Source organism: Sinocyclocheilus rhinocerous, unplaced genomic scaffold (assembly GCF_001515625.1).
Source record: "Sinocyclocheilus rhinocerous isolate Xijiao unplaced genomic scaffold, SAMN03320098_v1.1 scaffold299, whole genome shotgun sequence".
Classification (NCBI taxonomy): Eukaryota; Metazoa; Chordata; class Actinopteri; order Cypriniformes; family Cyprinidae; genus Sinocyclocheilus; species Sinocyclocheilus rhinocerous.
Window position 1 is genome coordinate 2,694,636 of NW_015652998.1, and position 19,157 is coordinate 2,713,792.

Below are 19,157 nucleotides of genomic sequence, written 5' to 3' on the forward strand. Positions count from 1 at the left end.
TTACAAAATACAATTAAGTTGGTCAGTGAAAACAGTGGAAATCTGTTCTTTGTACTTTTGTCAATTAAACAAAGGTTAAAGAGAATCAATCACAGATTCTTGATTCTCGATTGCATTTAACAAAATGTCCCAACTTTATTGGAATTGCGGTTGTATATATAATCATTATTTGATCATTTTCATTTGATATTTTATCAGCAATGATAATTATATTGATAAAATTGGTGTTTCACATGAGAACTGTTACCATATCATGTATGTTATGCCTGGAACAATGTATTGACCACTCAAATGACCTACACAATTATATGTTTCATTTTAATGTGTATGGCCATTATGGATACTATTGGTTTATGTCTAAGAGGGACATTATTCTAACTTCTTTCAGCAGACAACAGTCATTTGAGAAAGATGCCACATACAATATACAGTAGAATCTATTGGGAAATATCTGCAACTAAAAGCTAATTCATCTGACAACTAAACTCAAAAGCAATGTTATGCATGTTTATGCATGTTTGGTTTCATCTAAATAGCTCATCTAAATCAAGTAATTTCCTATCCTTTTAACTAACCTGTTTTCTTCGTTGATTCGTATGGATTTTCCCAACAGCTGAACCTAGACCATCATCACATCACCGCCTACAGTATGTGTGATTACTAAAAGCTATTTTTCATCTGCAGCTGCCAGTTCAGTTCTGCTATTATCTAAACTTCCATATAAAACATTATTGTATTCTCCTTTACATGTCACTTACAGATACAAACCACATTGATTCGGTGTTTTAAAAACATTGCTTCAATAGTAAAAAGGGGGAAAAAACACAATTGAAGCAGTTCTCCTCATTATAACAGAGTGACTGGTGAACGTCTGAGCATTTGTGTGTAACATGAGACAAACGCATTATACTTAAACTGAATTGAAATTAAATTGAATTGGCCCTGGGCATGTGTATAATCATCTTACAGGCTCAGGAGTTTTATGACCGAGGAACAAAACCGTACTGTGCCTCGGTACACAGGTTTAAAGTGACAGTACACACACACCAAATCCCTCACAGACCTCAAGAGTCCCACAATCAGCAGCGGTGAATGTTTGCCGATAATATGCTAAAGTAACGCTTTTGAGAAGCGCCAGCTGCCGACCCGCAGCGGCCCCGGTTGGCGCGTGCTCAGAGGCGCCTGGGGTGCGCATAGAAAAATGGGTCAGGCCGATGCAGCTGCCTCAGCCTTCATCATGCGAAGCGGCTAGTGCCTGACATGGTGGTTCAAAGCCCCTCAGACTGCACTGCTGGCTACTCTAATTGGCTCTGCTGGAGTCAACAGACCCTCCGAGGAACAACGTCAGCCTATTTGTAGGGGTGTTGTAGCACTCGAAATCTAATAAACCTTCCACGGATGATTTCGTATATAAGCAAAACAGCTGGTATTAATCTGGTAGGCAATCTGTTTGCAGCTCAAAATCGCACTATAGATTAAATACCTAGGAATAAAACTCGTAACGACCAGGTATGTGTGACATTCTTTGCATTGGAGTTGAGTCGATGTCATATCATCCCTCTAATTAGCTCTTCCAGCTCTGAAAAAAACCCCAGAATAAGCGAGCAGGAGGCAGAGAGAGGGAAGTTGTCGTTCTACACCTTCTGGCAGCTTGTTAATTAAATTTAAATCGTTGCCCATCCCTGCTTTTAAATCTAAGAGCACACGTGTCGCTTCGGCTCGGCCTAGTATTACTCAGCATTTCGAATGAAACTGCGACAGCATAAACGATTCAAGTACAAATCAAACCTGTGTGTGTAAGCAAACACGAGTTAGAACAGCGCTAGATACCAAGAAACATCCGTTATACATTTACATTTAGTCATTTAGCAGACGCTTTTATCCAAAGCGACTTACAAATGAGGACAATAAAAGCAGTCAAAACTAACAAAAGAGCAACAATATATAAGTGCAAAATGTTATAATGCAGATCTTCACAGCAAACTTTGATGAACAGCTTCAAGCACTGGAAAATGTCAATTATTCATCAAAACCTAATGTTAACTTAACATTAATGTGTAATTTTTAAATGATAACGTCATCTGGATCTGCTTCGTATTCATGACTACTCTGTGCTAAACTGTTTAAAATGCACATCATGGTGAGAAGACTTTCAACAGATGGCAGAGGGCCCTAATTGGGTATAATTTACTTTAACTACCAGCATTTCTGTCTATTTAAAAGTCAATTAACATTTTACTGTCATTAAAACTTCCATCAGTCTAAATATGTTTGACATACCCATCGAGTTAATATTGAGAGCGTAGAGGGGACTGTGAAACACTTCCACAGGTTAACATATAAAATTATCATGCTCATCTGATTATGAATGTACTTATCCACATATGACCAAGCAGAGATTCATCACCCCATGAGCATTATGTGTGATAAATCGTTTCTTAGATCCTAAATAGTGGGCATGCCATAAAACTCCATATGTGTCATCAAATGCATTTACCATAGTTTGTAATGTATTTGATGATAAGGATGTTACACTCCCTAAACAGAGATGATTCGTAGATTCAGTTCTTTAAAAGGCACTTGAGCATTTGCAGAGCCTGAGACTCAGGTAAAACTAAATCTGATGCTGTAAAATATGGTGTTTGTTGCCACCTGGTGGTGGAATTCATGCGATTCTGTTCTTTTAAAAAAAAAAAGGAAAGTTTCAGTCCTGCAGTGCTTTAGCCGAGCTAAAACATAGTAACAGCCAAGTCTTAGAATACATATTACATAATTTAGACTTAATTATTAAAAAAGAATATTAGAATTAGAAACAAAAATATTAGAATTAAAAAAGGTTATGGCAAGGCACTGAAAATAAATGTTTGAAGGATTTAAAAGCAGAAGCAGAAAAAATATTATAAAAGCATGCAATAGTTTTGTTAAAACGTGATAAAACCATTAAATTGTTCTCATCATTTTACCATTGTTTTGGGGTTTTAGGTGTTATGTTGTCATGGCAATAAACTTGTAAAACTATATCTGTCTTTACATGGGGCCTATTTACATTTGACACTTGCAATGAATTTTCTCAAATAAAAGAATATAAATCCGATCTTCAGTTCCAGCGTTATGTGCAAATTTATCAAAGTTCACATTAGATATGTGCTGCATTTTATTTATCTATGTTCTATTTATTTATCCATGTTATCTATTTATCTAATTAATTTATTTATGCTTGATAGAAGCAATGATAGAGCATCATTAGCACTGGTCAAATAATTTAGTGTTCACCACTTTAAATGTAAATGTAGATGACTGTTTGTTGAACATGAGAAGATGCCGTGGATTGAAGATGCGATGCCGAACGGTGAGTTTCATTTAAGGTAATTTGCACATGCTTGGTTACCGGGAGCCTTTAACAGCTTTATTTTGAGCCCTTTTCCATCTCGGATGTGTTCCGAAGGGCATTTACACCTGGTCTTTTCACATTCGGATAGCTATCCGATCAAAGAAAATGCATGAAATGGCCGAGTGTAAATAAGCCCACAACAAAGGTTAGTGAGCAATTTTTTTCACACTAATATCATGTTAAAACATTGTTTACATCTTGTGGCTATACTGTTAAAAAAAAAAGCAATGGAAAGCATTCTCCAAATTAACATTATGCCACAAGTGCAGTGAAATGAGCTTAACTTGGGGAAATCTGTGAAATTCTGTGTAACTGGTAGCTTAACACATAATAGAAGTAAGCCAAATATTTCATAGACAAAAACAAAGGAGCTCAGGATGTGTAGAACTTTAAAAACATCTGTGTGGGCCTACTTACTTCTTAAAAGCTCTGCGTAATGCCTCTACAGTTTATTTAAACCAGCACATGATGCGTCATAGTCTTATACATCTGTGTTTGTCATTGGAATTATTTTAACATTTATAATGAAAAACATTCTACAAATCCAAATTTGTTGAGTCATTATAACAGATGAATAAATCTGTGATGACGCATTTGAATGGTGAACATGTCAGAATTTCCAATGCACAAAAGATGTTCATGCCTTTTTGGGAACCGTGCCCTGAAGCACAAACACCTACTACCTCATGACTAATGAAGTACTAGAGAGACAAATCTCACAATGAGAGATGTAAATACTGTACGTGGCATACATTTTAGTAGTGTAGAATATCTTAAGCAAATGGAAAAAGCTTTAATCCTCAAACAAAGGAAAGAGGATGAATTCACGTACTGTAGCCTCATAATTTTTTGTCCCTCATGAAACAGACACAATGCACATCCACAAACATTTTGCTGTTATTGAAATGAGAACATACTACTGCTTACTGTATAAAGCCAAGTAAAGAATTAATGTACCAATATTAGCTGACATCATACTACTACACACTAACAAATCCTACATTATGTTTCTGAAATATCTGGCTATTTAGCATTTAGCTACCAATTGCACCATATTCCAGAACATTTCATTTATTTTGTTTATTTTTGCATCTATTTTTGTCCCTCCTACATACCACAGCAATTTACCAAATACATACACTACCATTTTAAAGAAAGTAATATTTTTATTCAGCAAGGATGCATTAATCAAAAGGTGACAGTAAAGATTTTTAATACAATTAAATTGAAAGGCATATCACTTTTGAACTTTCTACTCATCATGAAGAAAAAAAAGAAACAAAGAAATCGGTGTCAATTAAAAAATATTAGGCAGCACTGTTTTCAATACTGACAATAAAAAGAAATGTTTCAGCGTGTTTGAATGATTTCTGAAGGATCATGTGACACTGAAGACTTAAGTAATGACTGCTGAAAATTCAGCTTTGCATCACAGCAATAAATGACATATTAAAATATATTAAAATAGTAATCCCAAGTTTACAGCATAATTATACATTTAAGTACCGAGTAATATTAATTAATAACAAGTACTTACAATAGGGTTACGTTATTGCACGTAATTATGCATAATTTTTGTTATTACTCTATGAAGTACATGTAATGTGTAACAATGACACTGTAAAACAAAGTGTTACCAAATTAGTTCATTTAATTGTAATAATATTTCAAAGTATTACTTTCTACTGTATTCTTGATCAAATAAATGCAACTTTGGTGAGCAAAAGAGACTTTTCAAACACTTGAATGGTAGCGTATTTTTAGATTTTTTTTTTCCTTGGGAAACTGTAAACTAATCTGCAAGTAGGATCAATAAACCCAAATGAATAAATAAAAATAAAAGATACAGACAGACAGATACACTGCAAAAATGGTTTTGTTGTAAATAAAACAGAATATTGGAGTATGTTTTACAAGAAAATACTATTTCAGTCTTTCTACTTTCTACATTTCACATTTAATTCAATGTGTTACATGCGGTTTCATTGTAATTAATTGTGAAAACAGTTTGTTTCTCTTTTTTTTGGTGTAGACAGAATAATTACAATAAACAATACTACTGACCAGCCTATATATAATTTAATTTTTTTTACAAATTGTTTTTCCAAATGAGGACATCCTAAATTTCCCCAAAGGTTTGTTCACAAACTATAGCTAAATACACACACACACACACACACACACACACACAAAATACAACCTGAGGTCCTTTTGTCTCATACATCCGATTTATACTACTTACCTTCAGCATCACTGCACTGCTAATACTGAGGATTGCATCGTTTCCCAACACATATGCATGGATGTAACACCGCTCAAATACAGGCAATGTTCAACCTCACGCCTGATTTGGCAAATGAAGATTTCTTCTTTTATTATATGGTTTATTATCGTATTTTCCTTATGTAACAGAGTCCCACAGGAACATTAAACAGACTAGAGAATTGGAGGAGCAGTGAGAAACATATGGTGTTGAAATGAAAACTGTTGGGATGGTTATGCTTAATTTCAAACACCGCAGCAAATCTGCATATGTTGCGGAACAAAAGAGATTGAGATTGAGGGAACACGGGAGAGAGGGGGTTGTTGGGGAGGGAGAGTGAGAGGAAAAAGAGAGAGGGATGCAAACTGGGAACATGTTCAAAAGAAAAGCTGTGTTAACGGTGCAGGAAGACAGGATTACGAGGGAGGAGAAGAAACTTTTGATGAATTGGGGCTGAGCATGAGAGAGAGAAGAGATAAAAATAGCATTGCAGATAAAAGAATCACTTACTAAGGTTACAGTCTATCCCGATACAATCTGGTGGGAAAGAGAGTGAGATGGTGAGATTTAAAGGAAAAGAAACTAAAATTCAAAACCACATCCTTCAAGGTTCAATCTGCAGACAAACAAACAATTATTGCATAGAGTCAACCATCCGGGGACAAGGTGAGAGTCAGAATGGCCCCCTCTACAAGGGCCCACACCCCACAATCACAGGACGAGAGACAGCACATAAACTAACCAATAAGTGAAATGCCAAGACCAGATATGTGGCATTTGGCAATTTATAAATATACAGACAAAACATTGGATTTAGCCTGTGCTTTGCCTCCTCCCTGTATGTGGGTGGTGCCAGTATGACTGTAGGCAAGGGCAGTCTGCACCATCAGCCAAGAGCTCATGCTTATAAAACAGTTCACCTATAGACTGGGCGGTAGAGCTAAACAAATATACACAGCGATATTTCTCAGCCTTTTGAAAATGTTTGAGAGATATATATATAGAGAGAGATGTATCTTGATGTGCTTCTTTTGAAATGGCTTAAAACGTTTTTTTTAAATCAGAGGAACAAAAAAGCTGAATATTGTATATGGTAAAAGCTTTTCCATTTCATGAAGTACAAGCTCTTCAAAGGTTTGGGTTTGGTAAGATTGTTTAATGTTTTTGAAAGAAGTCTCTTTAATGCTCACCAAGGCTGCATTTAATTTTTTTTTAAAAACTTGATCAGTTTAATGCACCCTTGATGAATAAAAGTTTTTTTTTTTTTTAAATAATACTAAAATAAAAAATATATATATATAAAAGATAGATACAGACACAGACAGACAGACAGACAGATAGATAGATAGATAGATAGATAGTAAATACAATTAAATTGACCCCAAACTTTTGAATGGTAGTGTATCTGCATATACTTTTTCCAACCTCTGAGCATGTTTGCCTCTAAAGTTAAAATTTTAGATGAATAAAGTTTAAAGTTTAGATGAAGTTTAAATCAAGAAACAAGAAGAGAATGCAAAGAAATTCTAATGACACATTCACTGGAAAACGTAATGATTTAAAAGCACATTTAAATCATCACAAATAAAACAGAATTTTGTTTTATAGAAGAATCTCTGAGATTATAATTTGAAGTTTGTTTGTTATATTAACTGGCATTAGTAAGGTAAAGTATTTACCAATAACCTTTGCACGCCAAATGTCCTATTTTCTATTGAACAAAAAAGAAAAAACATTGTGCAGGCTGATGATATGACTAAAGAGAGGTAATAACGTCCTGCGGAACAGTGCGAGCAGTCTTGGCTGTGGTGAACTCTCAAGCTGTCAACCGCTACAGAAGAGTGACCACAGACAGCCAGGGACCTGTCTCACCGTCACACTGCTCTAAGACAGGAAGACTAGCTCAGACTCCACTCTCCTGTGGACTGGAACTGTCTGTAATCTTCTGTACAAACAGACACAGTCTGCTGTCAGAGCAGGAGCCTGAGCTGAAAGGGCAGTGAGAGACTTTAGAAGAATTACTATTTGGTTTTTATGGTGGGAGAGATCAGGGGGCAATTACATTTCTTCAATCACAAACAAGCTAGACTGCCAACACTTATTCAGCGAATGCTTGGTAAAGCTCTCTCTCTGCTTGAAAAAAAGAAATGTGATTCGATTACTTTTTATCACTACACTTTGAGTATAAAGAATTTCCTGAACCCCCTGTGATTGTCTTCCCATCTAAAGTTTTGACAGTCTTTGAAATTAAACTTCTATCTTTTATTTCTTGATAACAGATTTGTATTAAAATATGTACTTAAAATATGTATTAAAATTGTATCACTTTGGGGAAAAAATGTATGTGTGTATATATATATATATATATATATATGTATGTATATATATATATATATATCATTCCCATTTAAGACTTTTACTTTCAATGCATATATATTATTCCTGATGACTAAAATGATTAATATTTTAGTCAAATTATTTAAGCACAAATAGTATTGCTTTGAGATGTGCTCCTCTTTGAAATATAGTGGTTAATATTAAATTAAATTATTTTATATTAATTATATTAATTCTATTATATTATTATGATCATATGTTTCTTGTACCCAAAGATGGCAGGTAGAAAAATTTAGGAAAATTATATAATTTCCCCTCTGTCTCCCCTATTATGACTCAATGTGCCTTCTGAGGACAAACTACCTGGGTTGGTCTCTCTGGCTGTCTGCTCTGAAAGCTGCAGAAAATATAGCCATTGAAGGCTGCACAGGTGAGAGAGAGAAAGAAAGAAAGAAAGAAAGAAAGAGAGACAGTGAGAGAGGAAGACGAGAAAGAGATAAAGATGGAGGAATGAAGGTGAAATGCATTCTGGAAGGAACCCCACACTTGTTCTAGGAGTGCCTCGACACCGGAGGTCAGCAGTGGAAGTTTACCTAGGTTGACGGTGAGTCTGACCCTTCCCCCGTCCAGCTCCAGGCGCAGGGTGTCGGCGGACTCTTTGGAGGTGGTGGCCATGAGCAGACCATAAGCCCTCTGCGACATGAAGCGCAGAGACACGTCCTCAGCCTCAGTGTGAACGGCGTGAGGCATCAGGACCTTCAGAAACATGCTGCCGTCATAACTCAGCACTGCGGACTCTGAGAGAGCAGAAAAAAGAGAGTAAATCAGAAAACACAGGTCTAAAAAATGAGGACTTTTTCTGTTGCTTTTACATTTGTAAGTGGTCTAAAATAAGTAAGAAAATAACTTAAATTAAATATAAATTTAAAAATATTATTATCAGTAATAATAATAATAGTAATTTGTTATTTTAGCATTATTGAGATACTTCAAAAACGGTTGTTTTTTATATATATTTTGAGTTATATACGTTTTTAGATTTTTACTTTTCATTTTAATTTTAGTAACTTTGTTGTATTTTGTAATTTTGTTTGGTTACTGTTTTTTTTTAAATGTGTCTACATAGTTTTTATTAATTTTTATTTTCATTTTAGTCAGGTTAGTTTTAGTTTATTAAAATAACCTTGCATAAAACTACAATGCAACTCCATGATTTTACTCAAAAGATCAGTAAAACCACATAATAGAAAATATAGATAAACTTCTGTTAATCAGCCAAGCAGACATAATTATCAGCAAAATATCATGCTACCATCATGCTACATGCTAATTTTAGCATAATATTTACATTATTCGCTACATATAACTATTAAAATATTGCTTCAAGTGTATGTGCACCTATGCTGAGTCACCTGTGACATGTCTGTAGTGGACATTGTGTGGTCAAGTTGCTATTCTTAATGACAGACAACAGAGGGCAGGAGAGAGTTAGAAACGATACAGCAATAGCAAACAAAGGTCTAGGCAGGTGGGATCTGATGAATACAGCTAAAGTGCAGCTGTATCTCAATATAAAAGTATACAAGTGAAGCACTGAAGCCTTGCTCTTCTTTATGAGAACGTGTCTCATCGGTAAGAAGTAATCCCATGTTTAATCCTCCCTCCCCACTGCTTTAAGCCCTACTTTCCTCACCCATCTCACAGTTGGGGCCCAGATATCCAGTACCAGTGCAGTCGCAGACATGTCGATTCCAGCCCTCGCGGCAGCGGCCTCCGTGGGAACAGGGCTCAGAGCTGCACCTCCGATGGGTCTCTCTCGTACAGAAGCTGCTGACACCTGGAGCGCTCTGAAGCTCCGCCAACCGCCGCAGGTCCTTGCTGCGCCCATCTATAAAGAGATCCCGCACGCAACCCACAAAGCCCAGCCTGAGGCGGGCGGTCCACACCTCTGGGGGGAGAGGAAGACTGCCGCTGTCCTCCGGCAGACCCCCCAGAAACATTTCACCATCGAGATCCAGAATCTCACTGCCCTCGTTGGTGGAGAACGGCATGCTGCGGCCATTGACGGAGATAGAGCCTAGGTGATAGGAAATGAGGAGGAAGTAGTGATTGATGATAATCTACATGTGAACCTATACACCACAACATTTAGAGCTATTTTTGTCCAATTTTTAATAAAATAGGACTATAAATTGATTTAGAAAAGTAGGTCACATTTTAGTTTAGGGAATAATTCTCACTATTAACTAACTATTAACAAAGACTTTAGCCTCAATAAACTCCTAATTTGCTGCTTATTAATAGTTAGTAAGGAAGTTGTTAAGTTTAGGTATGAGGTAGAATTCAGATCTAAAAAATAGTCATGCAGACTAAGGTATTAATGTGTTTAAAGTACTAATAAAAACCCAATATGATTGTAATATGCATGCTAATAAGAAACTTGTTAATAGTGAGAATTGGTCCAAAAAAAAAATGACATGCTACTTTGATTAATTAAACTGAAACTGGAAATAATCAGAAAATAATTTGCCAAGTGTTGTCTGCAAGGCTGTGCACTATTTAGAATGGCACTGACAATGCATTTCAACTGCAATTCAAATCCTTAATTTGAATTGAGGCAGTAAACTTTTTGAATTTGGATGTAAGGAAGTAGAATTAAAATGAATTGGAATCCAAAGAAATTTATATGAATAATTTTCATTAGAAAAGCAAAGTCTGTCAAGACAAAAAAAGAACAATAGACAGATTGACAGTGAATAACAGACAAAATAAATGAAAAACAGATAGAACGACAGACAGAATGATATATACTGTAGATAGAACATCAGACAGAACAATCAAATCGAATCGAATGACTGACAGAATGACAGATAGAATGAAAGAGAGAACAATAAATACATAGAAAGACAGATATATACAACAGACAGAACATCAAACTGAATGATAGATAGAAAACAACAGACAGAATAACAATGACAGAATAGACAGAGATAGACCACTAAACTGAACAACAGAACAATAGACAGACAGAATAACAGACAGAACGACAAACAGAACGACAGATTGACAGACAGACAGACAGACAGACAGATAGATAGATAGATAGATAGATAGATAGATAGCATTAGGACGATATAGACACATGTCCTCTTCCAGGCAGATTTGTAACTTTTTCTGTTGATTGGAAATTCTTAATTATTGCCCTGATGGTGGAAATGGGAATTTTCTTAAAGTCACTTTTTAATTTGTGAAGCTCAATTATCTTTTGCTGCACATCAGAAATATATTCTTTGGTTTTTCTCATTGTGATGGATGATTAAGGGAATTTGGCCTTTGTTTTCCCTCCTATTTATATTCCTGTGAAACAGGAAGCCATGGCTGGATAATTTCATGTTCATAATCACCCTGGTATGCTCAAAATTGTAAATATGAATGGGAATATATTTCACAGATATTTTACTCACAAGAATTTCTAGGGGTGCCAATAATTGTGTCCAACGTGTATTGAGAAAAACATTTATTTCATAATGAGATTTTCCCCCATTTTCAATTGTTTTAGTTCAATTAAAGGTTAGATATTTTTTTTTAAATAAAAGATCAAAATGATTAACAATGCAGATTTATTTTCACAGCCTTCTTTGATCATATTTACCAAGGGTGCCAATAATTCTGACCACGACTGTAGATAGAGAGATAGACAGAGAGATGATAGAATGTATTTGATGTGTATTCTAAATCAGTAAATTCCTTTTCCTTTCATTCCAATTCAACTTCCTGAGGGGTCTGGCCAATTCAAATTCAAACTCATGAACTGCACAACCCTGGATGCTTGTAGTAGCAGTTAAAAAACACATTTAATTGACAGCCCTAGCATTAACAATCCACTGTGCTTCCTTTTTTTCCCCCCTGAGCTCAGCTAGTGGAAAGGTCTTCAACCTCTTCCCCCGGGATTTGCTAAATCTCACGCCGGGCCTGCTGCTTTAAAACTGTGGAAAGTGTATTTGAGTTGAGCTCTTACAGTAATGAGAGGTAATGAGAAGTAGAAGAAATGGAGTACAGTGATTTAGCAGTTTGTGAAGTATGCATATCAGATGGACCCTAAGCGGGCAGAACGAAGTGCTTTAACGGCAGACATTAAAAGGAAACGTCCCTTTAGTCTCACAACTGAGCAAAAATCAAAGCAAGTAGGTTAACAACAGCGTTTTAAACAGGCGAATAATGTGTGCTGATCTTGCAGTATCCTGACCTTTCCTGCCCTCTCTCTGGAAATCCACGTGGCACCATTCTCCGTCATTGACCTTTTTGTTCCCGACTTTCATCTTGATGCTCCCGGAGCCCATGTCCATGAGCAGGTAGAGGAAACCTTCAAGCAGCTCCATGACGAAGAAGTCCACCTTCGGTCTGTGATCTTTGGAACTCTGTGGCCGCCCGTGGCTGAACAGCAGGAGGCCGTTGGGTTCGGTGGTTCGGAAGTCGAAGGACACGGAACCGGCTTTCTTTGCGTTCCAGTGCGGAAGGGTTACATAAGCAGTCGGCGTGTCGAAACTGACGGGGTCTAATGCGGCGACATCCTCGCAGCGGAAGGTCAGGTCACCGTGGATGGTGACCCTGGGGTCGCGCAATTCAGCCAGGCGGGAGAGCTCCAGTCTGAACTCATTATTGCTGTAGACCACCTGGGACGGGGAGAGAGAGAGAGGGAAAAAAAGTGCTTGAATGCTAACAGGGTGGAATAGAGTAGCCTGCTGCCCACTGGTACAAACAAACCACAGCTGATGCGTGTACCTCGGGGGCACGGTTTTCAAGTCAGTAAACACAGCAGTCTCTTTAAATACTCGAAGTACGAGTGGATCACATAAACCTAGCGACCTCATCTAGAGCGCTACAGAAACCCCCGTCTAATCGATATTCTGTTTCATTAACGAATGTAGGATGATGAATCATCCTACGCTAACATTAGCTCTGACGATGCCAAAGCTAAGCGGTTTTTTGAATCGCACGCATAAACAGCGCATTCATTAGGTGATGTCAACTGAGAAATCTTGATTTAGGGTATGATGTCTAGCCCACACTATAAGACACAAAGCAAAACTGATCCTAAAATAACATTCCTACAACACATGCATTGTGAATGTGTCCCCTGGGGCTGATTTTTTTTTGTCTCAGTCACATCTCTAGTCTCTACAGCCAGATGGGCGAATCAGCCCAGCACAGCAAACATGCTTTTCATTTTTACACCAGTCGCTCTCTCTGTCCGAAGATGATGACTGACGCTTTGTTGCTGGGTGTGAACTTGAGTGTCTCTGAAAATAACACAAGACAGTCATGTTTCTTGTCAGCCCTCATGACAGAAAAATAAAGGAAAGAGGTAGGAGCAAAACAAGAGGTGCCAGCTCCGAGCAAAGGAACATGAAAAATGCAATTATTGCCTGAGAGTGTGGACAAAAAAATCTGAGGGATCTGTCAATGAGACCGTTTTAAACCATCACAACCTAAGCATACTAATCTTCCTGATTCACTATCAGATTAAGATACGGGTCTGTTATCTCAGTGTTTCTTAAAATGTCTCGTTGCTTGTTTCCTATCTCACATTTATGTAGTCGGAGGTCACTATACTTGGGGTTAGGGATTTTTCAAACCCCCTAAAGAAACATGCTAAACATAGAAGAGGGAGACACTTTTTGTACTTGGGCCACCTTAGCAACCACACACAACAGCCTAGCAACTGCATGATGAAGCACTAAAAACACTGAACACCTCAACAACTGCTCAAGAAACCAAAAACAACATCTAAGTATTGTCAGAGACTTTTTCCACCGGCAAGCACTACTTAAATTTTCTTTAGAAAATTTAAAAATCTTCTTGGAACAGGCACTTTTCAAAATGGGGTACAAAACAGGGACTGCAAATCTTTTTTCCAATTATCAGACAAAAGGTTCTAAACCTTTTTGAAAATGTCAACCTCAGGTGGTCAGACTAAACACTGTAAGATATTTTAGTTATCATACATTAAAATTTTTTTTCCAAGGTTTGAAAATTCTCGTGATAAACATTCAATGAACATAAAATCTGCACAGATAAAATGGACAAAATTAAAACAAATTACGAAACATTGATTTGTCTTCCCGCCATGCCATAGAAAAGGTCTAAACTGTTCATCCAAAATGAGTAATCCAGTATTGCTGTAGCTGAGACAATAGCGCATGGTGCTAACAACATCAGTCATGGGTTTGATTCCCAGGGAATGCATGAACTGCTAAAAACATGTACTTTGAATGCAATAGAAGCCGGTTTGGATAAAAGCGTCTGCCAAATGTATAAATGTAATTTGTTTTCCTTGGGTGTCACAATTTTGAGGAACGTTACTTTATTCGCAATGAGGGAAAATCTTGTATTAACAGGTTTGCATGCAAACTGTGTGACAGTTAAATATGTTTTAGTCATTAAAATTATTCAAAACAGTATTTACTACAATGAAAAAAAATAGAGTGACAAAATGATACTGTTAAGTGCTTTTAATTATTGGATACATTTAAGAAAGTCAAAACCTCTGAGATGTGACTGTACAGACATTTGATTGTTAAAAATAGCTACTTTTCAAGCTGTTAATTTTACGTTAATATTTTATTAAATACATCAAATAGTTCTCAACATAAAACAGGGGATTTGTTCTCGGCAAAAAAAGTGGTCTCAATGGAGGATCAAAATATATATTTATTTTCAAATACGAGATAAGAAAAAAACAAGAACCAAGAGAAACAAAAAAACAAGGCTCACCAAACATTACAACTAATAAGGACCTGACAAATGACTCGAGAGGGTATATATACCTTGACAAACCTGCCCAATTAAACGCTACACAGGTGGACGCAGTCGACATGGGGGAAAACATGAACATCCAACAACAAACATGACACACAATACCTGCACAACAAAAGACCAAATGAAAACGAAAGAGCGACAAGACAAAAACAAGACAAAACACAGACTCCCAAAAGCGTAACAGAATTGTAGACGAGTATATGTCTCTATCAGAGGTGCGATAAGGGAGTGCTCAAGCTCCTGCTGAAGAGGGCCACTGATACTAACTGAATGGTTGAGCAGGTAGAGAGTGGTGATTAATAGAGTCCGGGGTCAACGAGACAGAGATGGAGAGTCTGGGACAGTCGAATGGGGATCCATAGAGGAAATAAATTTTTTATTTGGCTGTCAGGATAGTAAAGCTGGAACTTCAACAGTATAGACATGACATAAATTATGGGACATGCTCGGAGGGGTACAAATGGACGTGGAAGAGAAAGGAGAAAGGACAGATAAGGAAGAGGTAAAAGAGGACAGACTGCTCGCCAAACAAAAAGAACATCAAAGGAACTCGAGAAACCAGATCTTCTTTGAGCAGATCTCGACCATCTCGCTTGAAATCAAAGGAAAGAACAAAACACTTCTTACATCTTTAAGGCAGCCCATGAAGTTGTTGCTCACAGGGGAGCCGGGCAGATCTGCGGTATTTGGACTGCCGCCCACATAGAAGAAATCATCTGAACCCAGCATGGTGTAGTCCTCCTGGGTGTAGCCAGTGGTTGTCAGCAGGCCGTCCACCGATATCGTCACCTGTGTTTGCATAAAGGCCACGGAGGGATAGAAAATAGAGAGAGAGAGAGAGAGAGAGAGGGGGAAGAAACAAGAGAGGGAACGTGGGAAATCCTTTGATTATGCAAAAGGTGAAATCCTTGTTGGGTTCAACAAGTTCCTCTACTAAAAAAACTCAAATCTGTTTCACGTGGGGGTTCCTCTGGTTCTGTATGCATACGTTAGCGAGGGGGCAACCCATTTTTATGTCTGCTATTGCTGCTTTCTGAATGAGAGAATGCTGTCATGTGTGCTGGACTGTGCACTAGTCAGTGCTGGAGAGGAGAGACAGGAAGGGGAGGTCTATGGCTACAGGAGCTAAGAGGAATTACTAAATGTTGAGTGGGTTAGCAAGTGATGTTAAGGGTGACTGTGCGAGATTAGTATAAAAGGGGGGGATTCAGACACAAAAATGGTTGTTAGTATAACAGAGGTTGCATTTAGCTAGGTTGGTGGTCAGTTCTGATCAACTACTGGATTAATTGCACACATTATATAAGAGATGTCTTGAAAAGAATACTTTGGAGGTGTTTGGGTAGCGACAGCTTTCAGTTTGTTAATACACAAGCCATGCATGACGGTTAAGGCATCTCGGGCTGCGATTTCAGGACTTAATGTAGTTAGACTCATTATAAAGAGTCATTTAAGATTAATTAAATGCATCTAGAGCACAATTATACTTGCAACATCTGTAAATGTTAATGTTGAAGTGTGGAAACACTGGCAGACATCCAAAACAGGTGGTTTTCTTACTGTCTTAATAAATGCTTGGGGTTGAGGCGTTTCCATGCCGACAGACAGAAAGGATTCAGATTCCATCTCTAATATCGTCAAATATTCTGTGAACATTATTATTACTGCGGACAAGTAGGCAAAGCTGGGAAAAAAATGCAGCTTGTTTGCTGGAAATTGTAGATGGTATGCATTGTCCTGAAATTGAAACCCAGTATTTGTCTGAACCTTTATAAGAGAGAAAGAGCAGAGAAAGCAAGATATGGAGGGGAAAAGAAACCCAAAAAATAAATAAATAATGTACAGCACCACACAACATCAACAAAAATAGTTACCCACACATGCAGTGGAAGCAAATTATGCAGGTGCATAATGGTGTGTATAAGCTGCATATTATATTTTAAAAAACACGGTATACAAAGCGTAAGTCCAATGATGCAAAACATGTGCACATGCTGGATAAAAAGTGCCACATGTCATCAGCTACTTAAAGAAATGAATGACAAAAATCAATAAAAAAAAAAAACTCATGAAGAAAACAAGATGTACTCTCGCCACAGGAAGAGAAGGGTAAAGGGAGGTCAATCTTTTCTCTGTTCCCTAGACAGAGGGTTAATAACGGCTGTATGGCAGCCACAATCATTTTTATCCAATTCTGTCATTTTCCACTTTCAATTCATATAAACAGTGAGTGTTTGTGCTCAAGCAGTACACCTCCATTTGTCTGCCCAAGGTCATTCTTTCAGATTAAAGTGTTAAAGTTAAAGGCAACTGGAAATGAGAAAGAACTGTCAATAACATGTTACTTGTAGAAACAGAAGGGCTTGTACATTTTAGCATTAACACAGTGTAAACATCTAAACATGTTATCTGATTGTATTTAGGGGTGATAGGTGCAAAATCCTCTCACAGAGTAATTTTACATCATTTTAAACATCACTTAAATGTAATGTTTTTTTCAATAGTCATATATTATTTAATTCAGAAAATTTAATAAATACTTTAAAAATTAATACATAATATTTATTTACTTCATTTACTGCAATGTGAAGGATGCAAACCAAAAAGGAAGATCATTCACATCATTACTCATATTTATAAATGATCATTTTACATTATGCAATGCTTGAGTTAAAAACAAGTCTCAAAAGAATAATACATTACAAATATGACAATTTTAGTCAGGTTTGAAGCCACTGAAAAATAGCAGATTTATGCAGTTGAATTCTATATATTCTATATTATATCTATATTCTATACTATAACTCCTAATTGGAGTTAAGATGTTGCTTGGCAACCATAAGCAACCCACAGGTACACCGTACCTACACGGCGTGTCGAAACTAAATCGCTCCCATTATAATCAGCTAAGCTTCACACTGAAATCATCTGTCTGCAACAAAGTTTGAAGAGTAGAGTTTTCTGCTTGCCTTTTTTTTTTCTTTGAATTGGGCATATATTGTGCTATTAACAGTAAACTGTATCTAAGCTAATATAGCTGCATCTACAAATAAAAGCCTTCACTGCCCTTCTCTCCTGTTGATTAACTTGGCAGGTATGAACACAATGCTTGAGAACATTGCATATTAAGAGACGTATCTAAGCAAGAATCAGAATTATTAAATGCTACATCATACAGTGCACCGAAATCTCTGTATGAGATGCTGCAACATTTAATAAAAGCCAAAATCAAAGGGGGAGAATGAGGGAAAATAGAGCAGGAGGACAGAAATACTGCACAAGAGCTGCACTCAAATGTTTGTTTTTGATTGTTTCTTTTATCTGAGAAATTACGAAATGCTTTGAAAGAGCACCCTCTGCCCTTTTACTTTGACACTGGGCAGTTTATATTTTAGATTAACATGCAATTTAATGTAACTGGCAAGTTTGTCTGTGTAATTCTGAGGATATGGTTTTGGAGCAATACATCAGGATTTATATTAAGCATAAAAATATGTATTTGTCAGTACAAATTCTGTCTGAGAAAACAAATCCAGTGTCAGCCATAGGGTGTCCCAGACTGTAGTCAGCAGCTTACAGCATCATTTACGCCCACCGTAGAAACTCTCAGCCAAATAAGATGTGTTACTGATGGTAGAACTCATACAACAAAAAGCATTTGAATAAGGATATGGGTGAGAGGATTGTGAGTGGAATAAAAAAAAACAATGTACATAAATTGCAAATGGCAAAAAATGAACTTTTGCATGGCACCTGGGGATTGATGCCATTTTTAAACTTTTCTTTAGTCGTTTCTGCACAGTAAAAGCAAAAAGAGATAAAAAGAAAGGGCCAAACCAAACTAGACAAATTAGAATGTGATATCTACCATATAATGCAGTTTGTTTACCGTAGGGAGTCCAACCCCTGCGCGCTTCAAAAAAAGAAAAAAACAAGGAGGGAGAGTAAAATTACATACCATAAACTCCACAGACGCTTTAAAAGGATTGAAATATGACTTACTAGCAATTTTAAAGCAAATTTAAGCATACCACGAAATGATACTAATTTCTCCGCCCTCCATTAGAATATATCTTCCCAGGAAGAATGAGAAGAAAAAAAATAGCTGTTGAAATCTGTTAGTTTATACCTAATTTCTTTGGACACTGTCAACGGCAAACAGATGGCTCACATTCCATGGAGGATTTCATGTTAGTATTTGAAAGGGTAAAGGCAGAAGATAAACAATGACAAATCCACTTAGAGGCTTCAGTGTTAGTAAAAGAGAGAAAAAGAGAGAGAATTCAACTAATCTGTCAAACAAGATGGTTCAGGGAGGGTTTTGAAGGAGGGATCTTGCAGAGGCAG

The 19,157-nt window shown here is 36.9% G+C and overlaps 1 protein-coding gene across 1 annotated transcript in view; it reads right to left on the reverse strand.

Annotated features, from left to right (window-relative positions):
- LOC107715401 (neurexin-1-like) overlaps window positions 1-19,157 on the reverse strand; it is a 422,466-nt gene that overhangs the window by 262,217 nt on the left and 141,092 nt on the right. Inside the window, exons 8-13 of the mRNA XM_016521533.1 lie at window positions 18,700-18,723; window positions 15,438-15,599; window positions 12,238-12,664; window positions 9,685-10,068; window positions 8,585-8,788; window positions 6,165-6,191 (exon numbers count right to left, since the gene is read on the reverse strand). Of these exons, the coding sequence (XP_016377019.1) occupies window positions 6,165-6,191; window positions 8,585-8,788; window positions 9,685-10,068; window positions 12,238-12,664; window positions 15,438-15,599; window positions 18,700-18,723 (1,228 nt within the window). The remainder of the gene's footprint in view (window positions 1-6,164; window positions 6,192-8,584; window positions 8,789-9,684; window positions 10,069-12,237; window positions 12,665-15,437; window positions 15,600-18,699; window positions 18,724-19,157) is intronic.